Source organism: Myotis yumanensis, unplaced genomic scaffold (assembly GCF_028538775.1).
Source record: "Myotis yumanensis isolate MYYU_CA2020_CCGP unplaced genomic scaffold, mMyoYum1.0.hap1 SCAF_8, whole genome shotgun sequence".
In the NCBI taxonomy this organism is placed as follows: Eukaryota; Metazoa; Chordata; class Mammalia; order Chiroptera; family Vespertilionidae; genus Myotis; species Myotis yumanensis.
This window is the reverse complement of record NW_027223759.1, coordinates 22,311,447-22,328,721: the sequence shown is the minus strand read 5'-3', so window position 1 is coordinate 22,328,721 and position 17,275 is coordinate 22,311,447. Positions and strand designations below refer to the sequence as shown.

Genomic DNA, 17,275 nt, shown 5'->3' with positions numbered 1-17,275 from the left:
TCCCCATAGGACCCTGTTCAGGGAAATGCCATGAAAGGATGGCATTTAGAGGATGTCTAAAGACAAATTTCAGGGACTTCATGAATTGGCCAGCCTGCTGTGTGCCTTGGGAATTTGGCCTCTGCCCTGAGGCCAAGGCCATTTAAAATGCTTCCACCAGAGCAAAGGACACAAGAACAATCTGCACAGTGGTTGAAAGTTGAGCTCTAGGCTGGGAGGGGAAGGGGACCTGGGCCTACAGGGAAGGGTCACTGCTCACCCCACCCAGCCCTGGGGCCCACAGGCTCCCTACCAGGTCTCACAGCCAGCGTGGCAGCGCAGCTGGCCTGGCCCAGCTCATTGGTAGCGATGGCCATGTAGTTCCCAGCATCAGCCGACCGGGCCTCCCGAAGCAGCAGGGTGTGCCGCTCTCCCTCCGCCCGGATGAGAAGGTGGCCATCACTGCGCAGCGTGGACCCATCCTTCTGCCAGGACACTGGGGGGAAGCAGCAGGGTGCCCAGTCACCATGGCCCACAGGGGCCCACTGGGACAAATCTCCCTCCACCCCACACCCCACACAGAGCCCAAGCCACTCCTCTCCCCACCCTAGGGAATTTAGAGGACTCCCCTCACTCACAGAAGCCCAGGCCTGCCCTCCCCTTTCTCAGGGGATTCTGGGGAAGCTCTAACACATGCAGGAGTCAGGAGAGCCCAGCCGGGGAGCAGATGAGCTTCCCTCTTCACCCACCCCTCCCTGTCTCAACCTTAGCCAGGCCCCAACTCTGGAGCTCACCTTGGGGCGAGGGGTTGGCGGTGATGATACACTTGAGCAGCACATCCGCCCCTGGGGCCACCACCGCGTCCTGCAAGGGGATCTCAAACACAGGGGCCTCCAGGGGCTCTTCTCCAGCAGACACATAAGAGTCATCCGAAGACTCTGCCAGAGACACGGGTGACAGGGTAAAGGGATATGGTCCTATGGAGATGACTCAGGGATAAAGGCTGTGATGGCAGCCCTGCATCTTAGAAATCCAAACCCAGAGAGAGGGGCTTCTAGAAGGTGGCGGTTGGGGAGCAAAAGACCTCTCTCCTGGATGTTCTGAGACAGGGAAGAAAGATAGAAAGGGGGTTCTCAAGCAGGACAGGGCATCCAGGACTCTGCATTAGTTTGTCTGCTCTTCAACCTCAGCCACAGTGTTGTTTCTGGAGGAAGGCAGGAGCCCTACCACATCTTTACACAAATCAGGGGTCAGGGATGGTCGATCATCCCTGTGCAAGGCACGCTGAGGGGCACAAGATACTACAAGTTTCCATACAGACAGAAGACAAGGTAATAGCAACCTGACATGTAAGTAATAATAGTGATGTCACAGGGCAACATGGGATGTACTGTCATATTAGTGATGCCGCCCTATATCCGTCTGAGAGGCCCCATGAAAATCGGCTTTGATTTTGTCCATTCATCAAACAGTAACACTGCATACTAAGCTCTGCTTGGCACCAGGGTGATAAGAGGAAATAAGATGTGGTCCCTGCTTACGGGACGCTTGTACACACAGAGATCTCTCTGGGTATTTCTAACTCTGACGTTCTATAAGCTAGATAAAGCACAGTGCCAAAAGAGCAGTGATGATCCCAATTATGCTGTCTTCTAGCGACATAAACCGGCAAATTAGATAACCTCTCTGTGCCTCAGTTTTGTTATCTGTATGATGGAGCTGATAAATAATACCCAATATCTCGCAAAGCTGGCATACAGATTAAGTTGAAATAACACCCCCTAGGCACCCAGTCAACAGTGCCTGGGACATGGCTGTGCATATGCAATAATGATGGCCAGTAGAACAAGGGACAGGGGCCTAATCATCTCTAGAAATTTGGGGGCGGTAATACTTTAATGAAAAATAAAGTGATTCTGCTGAAGAAAAATACAGGGTGGTAAGTGCAATGAAAAAGACATACAGGGTCTCCTGGGAGCGGTGTGTAGGGGCCTCTGGCCTGGGAAAGCAGCAGCGGGTGGGAGCGAGTGAAGGATGGCTTCCCCTGCTTCAACCCAGGAGTGGGCCCCAAGTTGGTGTTCAGGATGAGCAGAATTAGGGGCAAGGGCAGTCTGGCTATTGGCCATCACCCACAGGAAGATTGGGAGACCACACACAGGCTGGCAGGTGACCAGTCAGCTCAGCGATGCAGGAACTCAAGATTGGGAACAAAGAGGCTAGAAGGAGAGGCTGGGTTAGACCTTAGTGGCCACAGATGGGTCCCGGGATGGTGCCAGGATGGGGAGGGCAGAGACGAGAGTTGGCTGATCCAGAGCTTTCTTGTAACAGGGACCTAACCCATTACACTGGTATATTGAGACAGGCTTCCATCTCGTCCCCCACGGAGGGGTGGTGTGGGGAGGAGCTCCTTAGATTTCCACCAGTGCCTTCCATCAGTTAGGTCCTTAACCCAACAGACTAGCAGGCCCCTAGACCCAGAGGGCCTATGGCAGGCATCTGAGCACTGGGTTTCTGCTCACACCTCAGCCTCGCCTCCATAAAAACACAAATACTCTAAAAAACACAACACACACACGCACACACAAACACACACTATCTCACCAGCAGGCAGGTTTTAGCACATCAACCTTCAAAACTTTCACTCAGACTTGTGCTTGAGTCCATTCCTGCCCCGGGAGACCATACCCTAGCAGCCTCCTCTCCCCAAACGCCCTCCCACCCAAGTCCCAGCACCTTCTCAGTGGTGCTTCCGGAGGCCTTACCAAGCTCAGGCGAAGTGGGCCGGGCCCTGCGACCTCTGCCCTGGCTGCGAGTCCCTCTGCGGTCCCAGGCCCCCCAGGGACCATCCTCCTCTGGCCCTCGGCGCGGCCTCTTCTCGGCCTCAGGCCCCGCCCTGCTCTTCTCCAGCGCCTGGGGCACGGCAGCGCCCTCAGGGCCCGGCGTGGCCCAAGGCAGGAAGCGCACGGCTTGTGCCGGGGGCTCCCGCTTCCGACCCGGAGGGGCTTTTGTCCTGGCCTCGGGGGCATCGCCTGGGGCGGGGGGCGGCACGGGGCTCCGGCACTCCTGGATGGTTCTGCCCCGGGTGAGCGGGAACTGGTCCCGGCGCCTGACCTCCTGCTGCGGGCCTTCCCCCAGCTCTGTCCTGCCGCCCGGCCCGCGGCTCTGCGGCCTCCCCGGCTCATCCCCCGACCTCCCCGCGACGCTCGGAGGGGGAGGCTGGGCGGCGGCGGGGCTCACGGCGCGCGAGGTCTTGGGGGTGGAGGGCTGCGAAAAGAGCGGGGGCTCGCCGGGCTCCCGGGGGGACGGCGCGCGCTGCAGCGTGGCGCGCAGGGACTCGTGCGAGCGCACCAGCTCCTCCCGCGACGTGGAGCGGCGGATGCGGCCCAGCTCCTGGGCGAAGCGCAGCTCGAGGTCGGAGGCCGGGCTGCGCTGCCGCGTGCGCTCGTCCAGCGAGGCGGCCTTCTGCTGGAACAGGCGGCGCCGCTCGGCCACGCTGCCCGCCGGCGCCCGCAGCTCCTCCTGAGAGGCCTCGGGCGAACCCCACGAGGCATCGCCGTGGGACTTGGGGTGCTCCAGCGAGCGGGCCTTGCGCAGGGGCACCCAGGGCCGCAGGGGTGCCGGCGGCGAGTCGCTGCGCTCCAGGCTGCGCCGTCGCTCCTCGAAGAACTGCAACTTGTCCAGGATGCGGGAGCCGGCGCGCACCAGCCGCGGCGAGCGGCCCAGCGCCGACAGGCGGCCGGAGGCCTCGCTCAGGGGCGTCTGAGGCCGGGACTCGGCCGTGCCCGCCAGCGAGGGCCCCGACGACTTGGCCTTCTTCCCTCGCTTCTCTTCGGCGGTGGCGTCTTCGGGCAGCACAGGATCCTGAGCGCGCCGGTGGGGCGCCGTGGGGGTGGCCGGGGGCTGGGCGCTGGGCCCCGGCGGGGGCCGCTTACCCACCCGAGGGGACGGTGGGGGCAGCAGCGCGGATTTGGAGGGAGGCGGCAGGGCCGGGCGACGAGGGGCTTCACTGGCCGGCTGAGGCTGAAGGTCGGGCTCCTCCCTGTGCAGTCCGCTCTGCGGGATGCTGCTGCGGAACCGAGACCAAAGGGTAGAAACTTCAGGCGGCCTCCCCTCCTAGACCCTCAGCTCAGGACAGGGGTTGGCGGTGGGGCATGCGGGGAAGGCTTGGGGTGACATGGGCTAGATCACCACCCCCTCCCCGAAAAGAGGAAGGCACAGCCAGGGCAGGTGCGGTGCTGGGGAGAGGCGGCGGCTCAGGCACCGGGAGATGGGGCTAGTGACTGGGTCCAGGTAGGACTCGGCCCCAGGCGCTCGGGCCAGCCCCTCCCCCCAGCCCTGGAAGCTGGGGAACAGCGGAAACAAAACGGAGCGGTGGGAGAGAAAAGAATGAGGTTTAGGACCCAAAGGATGACGTGGTGAGGGAAGGCAGAAGGGGTGCACCGGGAGGGGCCCTCTCAGGAATGCAGCCTCCCACCCATTCCTGCCCCCAGCTGCCCCCCACAGTCCTGCCCATCCTCCGCAGGACATGGCGCCTTCACAGCGGCCCCAGAAGAACAGGCACCAGCCTTTCAGCCTTCCTTCCAGGAGCAACGCTCCATCCCTGGGGTTACCTAACACCAGCTCTGACCTGAGTCCAGTACTGAGAGGACACAGCAGGTGGTAGCGGGGGTCCCTAGGGTAGGAGACTAGGATGCCCAGGTTCCCATTCCATTTCATCAGTCTGCCCCCAGTGCAGGCCTTTGACTTGGTCCTGCCCCTGGGGACGTTACCTGAGTCCTTGGAACTCCCAGGAGAAGCACAGAGGCTCCCCAAAGGGGTGTGCTCAGAAATAACTCAGTTCAGAAATAACTACTGCGTGGGCCCGAGTTGGGAGTGCGGGCGAAGAGGAGACGGGAAGGAGCTGGTCAGCCCAGAGTACACCTCTCACCTACAGAGCTTTGAGGTCCAAGAGCTGGGCCTCAGTTTCCCCCACCTGGACCCTTGCTAAACATAAAGATTAATAAGAAAGGGAATCTGAGATGTTAGCATCTCACCTGACACATTAGAGAGCTGAATACAAAGTATGAAATGACTCACTGAGTACTTATTGTGTGCCAGGCATGTGCTAGATGCTTTAAATGCACTGAGTCATTTAATCCTGACAACAACCCTTTCAGATGGGAACTGTTACAGGTCCATTTACAGATGAAGAAACTGAGGCTTATAGAGGTAAACGTGCCTTAGCAGGGTGAGACTGCTAGGAAATGGTGCTAGGATGGAAAGCCAGCGAAGTCTGACCTCTGAGCCCTTGCTCCCTCCAAAATGTCTGGGATTCTGGGGACACAGAAGGAAGGAGAAATAGGGTACCAGCCACAAGCATAAATTCTAAGGATGTTTTAGACTACCTGGGTCAGCAACCTCCACTGTAGACCTCACCTCTGGGGGGGGGGGGGGGGGGCGCAGTGGACATGGGGATGGCAACCCATAGTGCCCTGAGGGCGCAGAACCTCAGCCAGCCACCTGAAGGGAGGCAGAATCTACTCTACAGCACAGTCCCTGAAGAATGGCCCATGGGAACTGGGTGAGGCAAGAGAGAAATTGGGACAGCAGAGGAGGCCTCTTGCCGGCAGATTCTAGCTCCAGGCCAGCCTCTGTACCACAGACATCACTAAGGAAATGGGTTCCTCGAAGTTGCCATAGCAACTCCAGGCTCTGGCTGGAGCCTGGCAAAGACAGGCAGGGAAGGAAAAGGCAAGTCCAGGGCACAGGAACACCCGGCTAATGCCAATCAGATAAAGCAAGAGAGCCTCTCCTGCCCCTGCCCCTGCCCCTGCCCAGACCTCTCCCCTACCCACCACTAGCCGTTCAAACCTCCTTACCCACAACAGGCCCCTTCCTTCTCTTCCATGATGACCCCACCCCCCCAACACACCCACACCCATCACAAATCAGGCCCCCTGTCAGCTCCCCAAATGCCCCCAATACATCTTTCACCAGCCACTCCCCTCTTCTACCATAGCACTCTCTTCTGTATCGGCCAACCCCCAAATCGCCAAAAATGGCTCCAATGCCTCACTCCAACACCTGTGCTCAACACCCCCTACCAGGACAACCTTCAACCCCACCCTCAGGCGTTTCCCACAAGATCATCACAGACACCCCCCTCCAGCATTCCAACCCCTCTGCCTCTACCCCAGCCTCCTGTCTCCATCACTCCCTGCCCTGGTCCCTACTTCCCCGACCCCCCACATACTCCTGCTTTCCCAGGCCCCTGACCCCATCTGCCCCCTGACCACCTCGCTCGCTTCTCTCTCCTGGTGTGCTCTTGCTTCCTTGCTCTCTCCTGCTCTCCCGGGAGCTGCCGTGGTTCCGTTCCTCCCAGAGAAAGGCCCACAGGGAACAGGAATGTGCAGAGAATGAAAAGGCAGCAGCTGCAGAGACAGCAGGCACGGAGGGGGCCCCAAGGGGGGGATCCTGGGGACAACTGGAGCCTGAATGGGTGAGGCAGGAGAGGGCCCCAGGGAAAGTGGAGATTTTGGAGGAGACAAGGAAGGGACAAAGGGGTACAGAGACCATGGAGAGGGCATGGTGAGCCAGAACAGTAGGTGTGGGAGGATGTGGGTGGTGATGGCACAGGAGGCGGATGGAGCAGTGTGGGAAGATGAGTGAATAGCTGGGGCCGGGAGTGGAAGCAATGGAAGGTGGAGAAGTGCACGGAGGGGTGGATGGTGCCGGGAGGTGGGGGTGGAGGGGCAGTGCAGGACAGCATGGTAATGTGGGACAGTGCAGGCCCCTGAGAAGCATTACTTACACGTGGATCGAGAGCGCCCGTCCTCTGTACAGACTGAATGCGCTGCCATACAGGTCACTGGCCACCGAAAGGCTATCCTCTGACCCCCAGCTTGCGCCCACCAGATTAGCTCGAGATGCCCGTACCAGCGGCTCCACCCCCAGGTGCCGTGGCCCGGCCCCGGCCGCCTGTGCTTGCCTTGGGCTGCCCGGGAGGCGGCGGGTGCCACCCCTGCTGCCCACTTCCTGCTCCAGGACCGTCTGCCCGCTGCCCCACCAGCTCACTTGCTCTTCGGAGGTGCCTGTCATGGAGGTCGGGGGAGTGTCCAGGGAGGTGCCCACCAGGGTGTCGGAGCCCCCTGGAGAAAGGAGCATGGTGAAGCACACACGCCTCTCGTGGGAGGCCCACCCACCTGCTCTCTGAGCGCCCCAGACAGCTCACCTGTGGGGGTGCTGAAGGTCCTGTCACCCCGAAGCTCCAGGCGCTGGGTCCCTTGCACATCGCTGATGTCATCCTCACCTGTCTCCAAGTCTGAAGAAACAGGGGCCTGTGTGGGCAGGGCCCTCTTCCCTCTCATTCCAACTCTCCCCCATGTCACCTCCTACCTCCCCCACAGCAGGCTCCATCTTACCACTGTAGGCTGCCTGGTACCTATCTTCTCCTCTCTTTTGCTCCCCATATTCCCCTGCCCATCCTGGGCTGCTCAGGGTAACCCCTCCCCTGCCAATTCCCTGGCTCCAACTCTGGGCCCCTGGGTACTCACCCTTGCTTCCTTGTAGTCCCCTCAACTACCTAATGAATTACCAGGGCCTCAGCCCCTACCCCTCCTCCCCTGCCAGTGGTAGCTTAAGTTCCCATGCAGCCTCCCAAATAACAAGGTCCTAGGTTCCAAGGCTCTAAATTCTGGGTTCCAGTACCCCAGGAATAAAGGGGAGTCACCTCAGAGTCGTATTGTCAGGGCACTTGACCAATCGCAGGACCAGCCTGTCCTCTACCCCAAGCCAGCCGGAACACATCGGGGTGCAGCTGAGGCAGGGTGAGGAGAGGCGGGTTGGGCAGGGAAGAGGGGGGAGTGGAGGGCTAGGGCAGGAGCCAGTTTCCTACCGTAACTTTGCTTTCTGCAGGAGCGGAAAACTTCGCTTCCATAGGAGCAGCAGAAGAGAGACATGGACAGACTGTTATCAGAGCGTTTGTGGGGTAGGGCATGGTGGGCAGGCAGCAGAGAGGGCACAAGGGTACCCAGTGCCCAGAGATGCCCTGTGGGACCAGGGCTGGGGAGGGAGACACCTGGGATGGGGAAAGCATCTCTAGTTCTTGACTGCCTGCAAGCTCCCAGTGTGCCCAGGGCTGGGAAGCCCGAGTGCTTTGGCTGGTTATTCCTGTACCCTTGGCACTTTTACTGGTGTACTCACTGGTCACACACACACACGTACATACACACACATGCCTGCTTGTGCTCAGCCCAGCCACCCCCCATTAGGGGTCAGGCTCACCTGCTATTACAATATTTGTATTGTGTTTTGACCCCTCCTTGAAAACCACACCCTCATCTGTTCTGCATCATGATGTGACGGGAATCCTCTTCCCCATCCCTCTCTTCTGCTGAGTGGTCTTCAAAAATGCCCAGTTAGGCTAGAAGCAACATTTCTGGGCCCATGTCTAACTTTCCCAGACTCTATCCGGTTCTGAGCCTCAGTTTCTCTATGAGTGTCACGACAAGCAGGAGCCGTGTACTGGTAGCCAAACTATGGCAATGAGCTCATCCTCACTCTGTCCCGTGGATGAAGAACAGTGAACCTATGGTGGAATGTGTATGACTCCCCCTGCCCCCACTTTGCTAGGTCCTCTCTCAGCAGCAGGGCACAGGAGCCTTCTTGGGTGGGTAGGTGAGTATGGATGCATGTATGTGTGTGTGTGGGGGGGGGGGAGGTCCCACATCTCATGAGCTGTCTTCGGGACTTGGGTGCCTCATGTAGGAACATGGACCAAGAGAAGGAGTGGGATGGGGTAGAGCAGGAAGCCCACAGTCCACACACCATGGGTGAGGCGGCTAAAGGCCCGGCGGGAGTGGCCGGTTTTCTGAAAGAGAAAAGCCAGAATGAGTTGTTGAGGGGAAGGCTCGCTTCTGCCATCCCTATACCTCCTGTCCAAACATTCCAGGGCCAGTGGGCATGGGGTGGGGGGTGGTGGGACAGAGACTCAAGGTGGCCAAGTTCCCGCATAGAGAATGTCTCTGCTCTTCCTGTCAGCTCGGCTCTGGGGAGGAGCAGGGGAGGAAGGAGAGAGAGGACAGCAAGGCTGTGGGTCATAATTCATAGTCTCACAGCACTGGGGACCTGAGCGATACCCCCAGAGACAGAAGCTAGGAGATAGGATAGGGGGCTGGCTGAAGTGAAGAGATTGGGGGGGGGGGGGCAGTGTTTGTTTGGATGACTGGGAGATGAGATAAAGGAAGAGATGGGGGGGGGGGGGGTTGCTTGGATGACTGGAAGATGGAGAGATAAGGACACAAATTCCTTCCGGGAGCAAGACAGATCCCAAGGATAGGTGTCAAGAGGGCAGGGAGGGTGATGGGGGCCAGAAGGCAAAGTACCCCAAAAGGCCGGGGCCTCAGGAATGCAGGAAGGAGGCCTGGGTATGCGAGGACAAGGCAGGGCTTGGGGAATCTATTGAGCTCAGCGCGGATCCCTGTGCCCGGCTTCCAGGAGCTCGGGAAGATGGAAGGCTCCAGAGTGGGGGGCTGGGGGAAGCCGGGCAGGGCCCGGGCCCAGGTTGGCCAGAGGCTAGAAGAGAACAAGGTGGCCAAGAAGCTAGTGGGCGCTCCACGCCAAAGGCGGCGCGGAGATCTCCCCGGGTGGTCGCGGGGAATACAGTGGATGGGGATGGGGGAGAGGGGGCTCCGCGCGGGGAGGGGCGGGGGGCTGTGCGCTCACACAGCAAATCCGGGAGCCCCCTGAGCGCCCGGCCCCGCGGCCTCAGCGGCCAGGGTGGGACAGGCGCGACTCCAGCGCCCCCTCCCCGGGCCCAGCCGCGGTGACCCGCCCTCCCTCCGGGTGCCCAGCCCTTCCTACCCCCTCCCGGCGCCGCCCGCCCCCGGAGCCCTCACCTGGAAACGCTTCTTCACCCACAGCTTCTTCATGGCGGGGGAGGGGGCCGGGCGGGCGGCCGGGCGAGGAGGGGACGGGCGGGGGCGAGGCGGAGTCGGAGTCGGAGGCGGGGCCGGGGGCGGCCGGGGAGCGGACTGGAGCCAGCGCCGGTGGCGGAAGCAGCCTCGGGGGCGCGGGAGCCCAGGCGCGGGGAAGGCGGCGGCCGCGCCCAGAGCCCGCCCCTCCCCCGCCAGCCCGCACCCCACCTGGCGCCCCTTCCCTGGCCTGCACCCCTGCGTCTCCTGGGACAGCTATCACCTGCGCTCCCGCACCCCCATCCCGCATCTGCCTCCCGGGCCCTGGACACATGGGGAAACTGAGGCACAGAAAGGGGTCCAGTGGCCCCCACAAGAGATCGGGCCACGCTCTCATTGGCAGCCCTACGCAACCTCCACGCCACCTCCTTCCGCTTCCCGCGGAATGGCTCCGGAAGGTCAGCGCATCTCGACTTGCTCACTCTACAAACATGCGCACACGGACCTGTGCCAGGCGGTACCCAACTCGCTGGTGGCCGAGTATGCTGCAGGCCACAGCGCTGGTTGAGGGCGCCTAGGTCGTACACAGGACAAGGCTCCTCGTGGCTGGGGGCTCCGTGCTGACATGGCCCCAGCTGTAAACACCCCCAGGCATCTCAGGAAAGCCCAGAGAGGGCTCTTGAGTTTCTTGATGGTAGGTACTCTATCCCTGCACACACACACACACACACACACACACACACACACACAGGCAAGCTAAGGTGCCAAGAAGCTCTCCTAATTATTCACAAATAGGACCCATCTTCTCACTCACAGGTGAGCGTACTCACCAAACTTTCTTAGTTCTCCCATAGCATTATGCACACTTTGCCTACACAAAACTCTACTTTCCACCCAATTACTGTAACTTTCTTAACCATCTACCAAGTGCCAGGCACTTTATAAATGCTACCTCATTCACGACAACCCTATGAGCTTGAAATCTTTATGAGCGTTAACTGGCTTCATTTAACCTACAAGGCTAAGACTCAGAAAAGTCCTGTCACTTAGCCAAAGCCACACAGGTTGTGTGTCTCCACGTGTCCCCCAGATCCAAATTTCCATCCCAGCATACACAAGTAGTGCCAGTCCTGGTTTCCGAGATGTGACTACAGAGTCATTACCATCAACACTTATTGTATGCTTAGTATGCACCTTAGCGTGTTAAGCACTTTCTATGAATAAATTCACTAAATCCTCACAACAAGGGGAAGACTGAGGCACAGAGAGGTTACTTGTCCAAGGTCACACAGCCAACAATTGGTAGAATCGGGATTCTAATCCAGACACTGTGATGGAATTAGTGACCACTATGCCATAAAGACTCACACACTGATTGGTCAGTAGGTTCCCTGAAAGCATGGGTCCAAAATAAATACAGAGCCAAAGGATGAGTTTTGTTCAGCCTGCACAGTACATATTTTAGGGGGGGCAAGCATGCTCAAGTTCAGCCGCTGACAACAGGACCTTGCTCATGATCAGTTTCCACTTGGCCCCTGAAGTTACTTGTGGCCCCTTTACTTTACAGTCATGTCTGGTACATTCTGGGTACATGCAAGTGGTCCAGTTCCCCAGATGCCCGGAGGCAAATGTTCTACATGCAGACACATGCACAGGGACCTGTGCTGAGAGGGTACACATGTGTGTCTATATCATTTCCAGCCAGAGGACCCTGACCACCCACAGGCCCTTTCCCTGCCACCCCCAAACACACCCACTCACAGATGGGGGAGCTGAGTGAGGAGAGGGAGTAACCTGAGCCCCTGTTCTCCAGGAGAATCCGAGGGGCTGGCACATTCCATAGCAAAAATAACCAATGGGCAACGGGCGTGAGTGACGGGACAGCTGGGCTGAGCAGAGGCCTGTGGGATTCTGTGTTCCTGCTCTAGGCCTGCTCTGCTCACCCCCACAAGGTTGATCTGGGGCATGCTTGCAGGGTATATCCAATATTACCCCATTTTTCCTCCATGGCTGTACTGCTGTGCCCCCCTCTCATTTCCCAAACCCAGACTTCTAATTTCTGCACTGCCAGCATTTCCCCTACCAGAGAAAACCCCTGTCATCATGCCCTGCCTCACTACCCTCCTCGTTGCCTCCTCTCTTACATGCCTAGATTCAGTTTCTCCTTTCCCTTCGTTCACTTACCCTGAGCTTGAAACCTTATGAGCTCTGTATTTCTAGTATACTGTATAATATTTGCTTATTTGTTATGTTTATTGAATGCTGTGTCATCTCTAGGACAGTGGTTTTCAACCTTGGCTGCAGATTAGAATCACCTGGGAATCTTTTTAAAATCCTGATTTCTGGGCCTCATCCTCCGGAAATTCTGTTTCTTTGTTACTAATGTTGTGGCCCCACCCCATAACAAATAAACAGAATTTCCGGAGGATGAGGCCCAGAAATCAGGATTTTAAAAAGATTCCCAGGTGATTCTAATGTGCAGCCAAGGTTGAGAACCACTGCTCTAGGAGGACAGGAGTTTGGGGCTTTACCCCCTCCCCACACTCATGTATCCTGAGAACAGTGACTAACACACAGTAGCCACCTGATAAACAAGTGAGTGGATGACAGAGCTGGAGGTGGAGAGGACAAGAGGTGGTGAGGATGGGGATAGTAAATCTTCCTGCAACAGCTCATTCATCCAGCCTTCCTCCCTTCTCTGTCCTGACCCAGACCTTTTGCAAAAAATGGCTGGAGAAGTTTCCATCTCACATTCCACTCAGGATCTGCTTGGGAGGACCTGCCTTGCTTCAGGCTGGTTTCCGGATCTCTCTGCTCTTCTCTTTCTTTCCTCCAGGAGCTCCTCTCTGGTCCCTCCTCCTCTCCTGATTAGGACCTGTCATGCATGGATGGAGACACTCCATACCTATCCCCAACTCCATACTGGTTCCCTCCTGGCTTTTTATCCAGACATTCCAAATTCCAGGTGAAAAATATGACAACTGCAGAATATACCTCAATGCAGGCTCTGTTGTATTCCCCACCTTTCCCTTGTCTAAACTGGCCCTTTCTCACCTGGCTGGTGTGGCTCAGTGGTTGAGCACCAACCTATGAACCAGAAGGTTATGTTTCGATTCTTGGCCAGGTCACATGCTCAGGTTATGGGTTCGATCTGCAGTGGAGGGTGTACAGGAGGCAACCAATCAATGATTCTCATCATTGATGTTTCTAGTTCTGTATCTCACTCCCTTCCTCTCTCTGAAATAAATTTTTTTTAAAAAAACATATTTAAAAAATAAAATAAATAAACTGGCCCTTTCTCCCTGTCCCTAACCTCTCTTCAAATTCCCCACCTCCTGCATGGTTCACTACCATCTGTTGACCGTTGGCCCTTCCGATTGACACTGGTTTCTTGGCTATGAAACTTCCAGCTGGACAGTGAGCATCATCAGATCCTCCTTACCCCCTGCCCTTTGGTGCAGACCTTCCCTTCCAGCCACATGCCCCAAGCTTTGAGGGTGGCACTTACTCTGGTCACTTGATTTGCACATGCAGATGGGAACCTGAGATTTCGAAGGAGAAGACTGCCTGCCTGTCTTGGAGACGGGCCAGGAGATGACTTTGGGATATTGACAGGAAATGTGGACCTAGACCCAGAGACCTGGCTTTCAGATCTGGCTCTGCCACCTTACTAGCCATGTGACCTTGGGTAAATTCCCTCTATAACCCCGTTTTCTTATATGTGTAATAACAACAATAACCTGGGCTAAGGAATTAAAAAATAAAATGAGATAAGGTGCTTTACACATGTTAAGGATTCTATATTTCTACCATCTTCACTGTTCCTATTCCTTCCTCATTTCTAGGCCCTCAATCCCAACCTTCTGTTTCCCATCTTTCAAACTTTCCATCCTTTAGTCCACTTGTCTTCTCAAGGGCCCAGCCTCCCCAAGCCATGCACTGTCCCTCCATTCTTGAGCTAACAGTTCAGGCTTTAGGAGTGCCAGGAACCTCAGCATCAACCCCATCTTGCTGAGCCAGACAACAGTTCCAGCCAGGAAACTGCCTCCTTCCCTCTGCATCCAGGTCCTGGCTGGGCTTCCTCGAGAGCCCTGAAGTCCTCCCACTGTTGATCCTAACCAAGAACGTTTTCCATGAGAAAGTCTGAGCTGCTTGCCCAGCTGCCCCTGATCAGAACTTGCCATTGGGCAGGGACTGGTGGGAGTGAGGAGGCAACAGGAAGAGAAAGAAGCCGGACTCACCTAGTCAGCCCCCAACATCACCAAAGCAAAGCCCCTCCCTCCCCCAAATCATGTGAGAGGGGTGTAGTCGTTAAGTACGTGGTTCTTCTTCGAAGTGGAACAAACCAAGGCTTTCGTCCCTGCTCTGCCACCTGCTATCTGTACAGCAGTACCTGCCACTTAATCCCTCTGTGCCTCAGTTTCCCCAGGGCTACCTGGGGCTTAAATGATATGTCAAAGGATATGACAGCATATTGCCTGCCACACAGTAGTGTAGTAGCTATTCATACTATTATAAGTTACTACTAAAAATTATTACCAATTAATATTAATTATAAAGCTGCTCTTGGGCTAAAGGTTTCACAGGTGGGAAAAGTTCTCAAATGTGACTTGCTGCAGCCCAACCCTCTTCCTGTTTAACATGACTGTCTAAAGGCCCCAAGTCCAGTGCCACTGCCCCCAGGGTCCTTTCCTCTCCCACATGCTGTTCCAACAGAACAGCCTGGAGACCATCCCCCTGGCCTCCATCTAGATATGCCAGCCAGAGCTCAGTCTGCTGGCCATGCCACCCAGATGACAGAGGGGTTGAGAAGACAACCCTGCCCCAAGGAAAGGGGCTCTAGTACCCTATCACTCTGCCTACCTTGGGGGACCAGGGCAGGCTAGGAGGCTCTCATCTTCAAGACCAGGCCTGAGCTACTCTCTACACAATGGACAGCTCCCCTCGCTTACTCTCTCCCTCCTCTAGAACTCCTGGAGCAGTAAAAAGCTTCCAGAGAGAAAACCTGGGTTCTTAATTCAGGGTGGCCATAATTAGCTGTATGTCTTAGGGCAGATCTCCCTGCGCTCTGGACCACAGTGTTCCCACCTGTAAAAGGAGGCGTCTGGAGCTTCAGTTCCTTGTGGTTCTTTCCAGCTCTAAACAAACTTTGTGACCACCAAGCTCCTCAGCACTTCCTTTCCCTGAGCTGCAGTCTCATCACTCTATCTATCATGCCCTTCGATTTATGTTCTGTTTCCCATCCCCTTAGGGGACCAGAGCTAAGATCCCCCAAGGAGTCCGATCCCTCCCCAGCTCAAAGCTCTTCCAGGATGAGCCCCATTCTCTAACTCCAGACTGGGAAAGCCTGTACCTGGCCAAGTACAAGGCCAGTCAAGGAAGCCAGCCTTGGCCTTCTCTGCCTCATGCTTGGCCTCAGGAAACTCCAAGGAACTAGTCACTGAAGACTGTAGGAGGGTGGGCAGGGTGGAGCTAGGGAAAGAGAAGATGCTGACAGAGGGAGGGTGAGCCCCTGCTCCATCTCCTGCCATGGCTACACCTTAGCACCTTCTTTCCCTCCAGCTACTAAGGCACTTCTTATCCCTATGCCTCCTCCTCAGCCCCCAAGGATGTACCCCTACATGACACCAGCCAGCTGGAGTGAGAATTCCCTCTTGAAACTGCCCAGACACACTCAGTGACCTCCCCCAAGCTCGTTGCCATCTCCCTTAACTGCAGCCTATTTCCTCAGAATTCTGTTTCCTAAGGCTCAGTTAGCCTAAGGCTCTGCCTTTGGCCTAGAGAAGGTCAAAAAGGAAGCCCCAACAAGGACCTAAGGAGAATGGGCCCTGGTCAGGCACACACACCCACAGGACCCTGAGCACCAAGCCCAGCCTTAGACACTCTCCTGCCTGGGACCATCCTTGGTCCCTTCACACACAAGACTAGCACTCTACACAAGAGGGGCAGGGCCCCGGGCACCCGCCTAAGCATTCCCTTTCCACGCTCTCCAAACCTCCGCTAGTGTGTCCAGGCCATGGGCTTTCTACACCAACTCCACAAACCTCTGTCCCTCATCTGCTTGTACCACCAGACCCCTCCACAGCCCACAACCCCCACACATATGCACACAAGCACATGCTGACATGTAGGTTCTCAGGCACACACCTCCATACATGCCTGGGAGCCCCCAGACCTATCTCCTGTTGCCCTGGACCCATTTATTCATACTCATCCACCCACTGGCCTCTTCCGACCAGCCTGGTGCTGAGCATACCAACAACAGACTGCAAGGAGCTCTGACCCATCCCCTCAACATTGCAGTTGGACCAGAGGTGCACACACCTGTCAGGAGCTGATCAGGAGCCTCAAGTCTAAGTTACTGGAGCTGATGAAGATGATTTTCTGCAGGTGGCCTCTAGCTACGGGGAAACTATGAGGGTGTCCACTATGGAATCCCCAGAGAGGCCTGAGTGGGGCTCGGGCTTTGCTTACCCACTGCTGACCCATGACCTCTGACCTTCCTGTGGGGAGCTTCTCTACCTTGACACCCCTTTCCCTGCACTTTCCTCTTGGTGGGCACTTCTGGGTCAGTGCAGCTGAGACGCCAAAGCACCTGGGAAGAAGTCTGGATGAATGCACGTGGCCCTGGCAGTCCTCTACCTCTGATCACCCACCCAGCCCCTCCCTCCTCATTACCTCCGACCTCCAGCACTGTGACCACGGCCTCGCAGCAGGCCTGGCCCCGCTCGTTCTGGGCCCTGCAGCTGTACTTGCCGGCATCCTGCTGCCCGCAGTTCCGCAGCCACAGGCAGCTGGGCTCGGGGGCTGGCGGGGGCAGGAGCTGCCCATCTCGGAACCAGCTGAGGCTGGGCTGGGGCGCTCCGCTCACCACCACCCGCAGCCGCACGTCGCAGCCCACAAACACTGCGGCGTCCTTCAGGGGCCGAAGGAAGACTGGCGCCCCGGCCACGAGCCCTCCACCGGCCCCGGCCCCTCCGCCGGCCCCCACCTTGGCCCTCTTCGGAGGCACCCCAGGGCTGGGGGGTGCCCTGGTGCCCGCCTCCTCGCCTCGCAGGCCCCGCGATTTCTGCATGGCCTCAGCGAGCTGGGCTGGGGGGTGCTGGAACCAACGGCACGGGGGCGCCCGGGGGATGGCGCCTGGAAGATGAGTCCTGGGGGGCCGGCGCCCTGCCTTTCTGCTGCCCGCCCGCCTTCAGCCTGCGCTACCCAGAAGGTCACCAGGGCGGCCTGCTGGCAATTGCTCCTCGGGGGCTATTTTTAGGGCCCCCGGCTCCAGTTTCGAGGGAGCTGTGGAGGGAGGGGGCAGCAGAGGAGGGGACTTGGACTCCACTCCGCTCCTTCCCTCCCTCCAGGTGCCCCCAGACCCTCACCAAGTTTAACCGAGTCCCAGCCTCCACCCCCAT

The 17,275-nt window shown here is 57.5% G+C and overlaps 1 protein-coding gene across 1 annotated transcript in view; it reads right to left on the bottom strand.

Moving 5' to 3' along the window:
• SPEG (striated muscle enriched protein kinase) overlaps positions 1-17,057 on the bottom strand; it is a 55,762-nt gene extending 38,705 nt beyond the window's left edge. Inside the window, 6 exon segments of the mRNA XM_070422209.1 lie at positions 293-475; positions 774-917; positions 2,742-4,045; positions 6,770-7,106; positions 7,190-7,279; positions 16,548-17,057. Coding sequence (XP_070278310.1) covers positions 293-475; positions 774-917; positions 2,742-4,045; positions 6,770-7,106; positions 7,190-7,279; positions 16,548-16,944 — 2,455 coding nt within the window. The 5' untranslated portion in view covers positions 16,945-17,057.
• Between the last annotated feature and the right edge of the window lie 218 nt (positions 17,058-17,275).